The sequence below is a fragment of the Trichinella spiralis genome, assembly GCF_000181795.1.
Source record: "Trichinella spiralis strain ISS 195 chromosome Unknown Scfld1, whole genome shotgun sequence".
In the NCBI taxonomy this organism is placed as follows: Eukaryota; Metazoa; Nematoda; class Enoplea; order Trichinellida; family Trichinellidae; genus Trichinella; species Trichinella spiralis.
Window position 1 is genome coordinate 3135022 of NW_003526940.1, and position 677 is coordinate 3135698.

At 35.7% G+C, this 677-nt stretch overlaps 1 protein-coding gene across 1 annotated transcript; it reads right to left on the reverse strand.

Moving 5' to 3' along the window:
* Positions 1 to 237: 237 nt before the first annotated feature.
* Positions 238 to 590, reverse strand: Tsp_09099 (conserved hypothetical protein). Its single transcript, XM_003382208.1, is given in 2 exon segments — positions 238 to 532; positions 544 to 590. 2 exon segments carry the CDS (start codon positions 588 to 590, stop codon positions 238 to 240), a joined length of 342 nt encoding a protein of 113 aa, XP_003382256.1.
* Between the last annotated feature and the right edge of the window lie 87 nt (positions 591 to 677).

A 677-nucleotide genomic window follows, 5' to 3' on the forward strand; every position in this document is an offset into this window, starting at 1 on the left:
CTTTAATAGTGGTGACGTAACATTAATAATGAAATTATTCCTTATTTGGGAATTGTTTCAATCAAGATTTATAAGTTTTATCATTCATTGAAATTTTGTTTTTCCAATATATTATTAGTGAAGTTTATACTTTTTAAATACGAGTATAATACAATACAATACAATTATAATATAGTACAATACAACACAACAAAATAGAATAAAAATATAATACAAGCCACCACTTGGAAGGCGGGACTAAATCGGCTCCGGCGTTAAATACATTAAAGCTGCTAGGAACTGCTCCAGCGTACGTCTACCGTTGGTGTATTCACCCGTATATTGTGCAACCCGTCGTTGCTTTAGAGCATAAATCCTGTTTACCCGTCTTAAGTCACCAACGGTCACGATTCCTGATAGCACCTGTTGAATAAGGGTGTCTGTAACACACTGTTCCGCTATCAGGAGCTCAAGCAGTTCATAAAACCCGTTATGACTTTTAGCCGCTTTTCTGTTGAGCCGATTATGCCAACCTTCCAAGTGGTTATTTGTCCTAATATTTACATTATGTACATTCCATAGCGGCAGTCGCGTACATTGAATAAGTGCATAAGATTTTTGGCCGAAAAAAATTCCCTGTACTTAATTAAACGATAGATAGTGGATAAGTGCATGCAAATTTCTTTCGAAAGTCCATG

What these genes read in the sequence shown, in the direction of transcription:
- Tsp_09099 (XM_003382208.1), bottom strand. Translation starts at nt 590, where the DNA reads ATGCACTTATTCAATGTACGCGACTGCCGCTATGGAATGTACATAAT.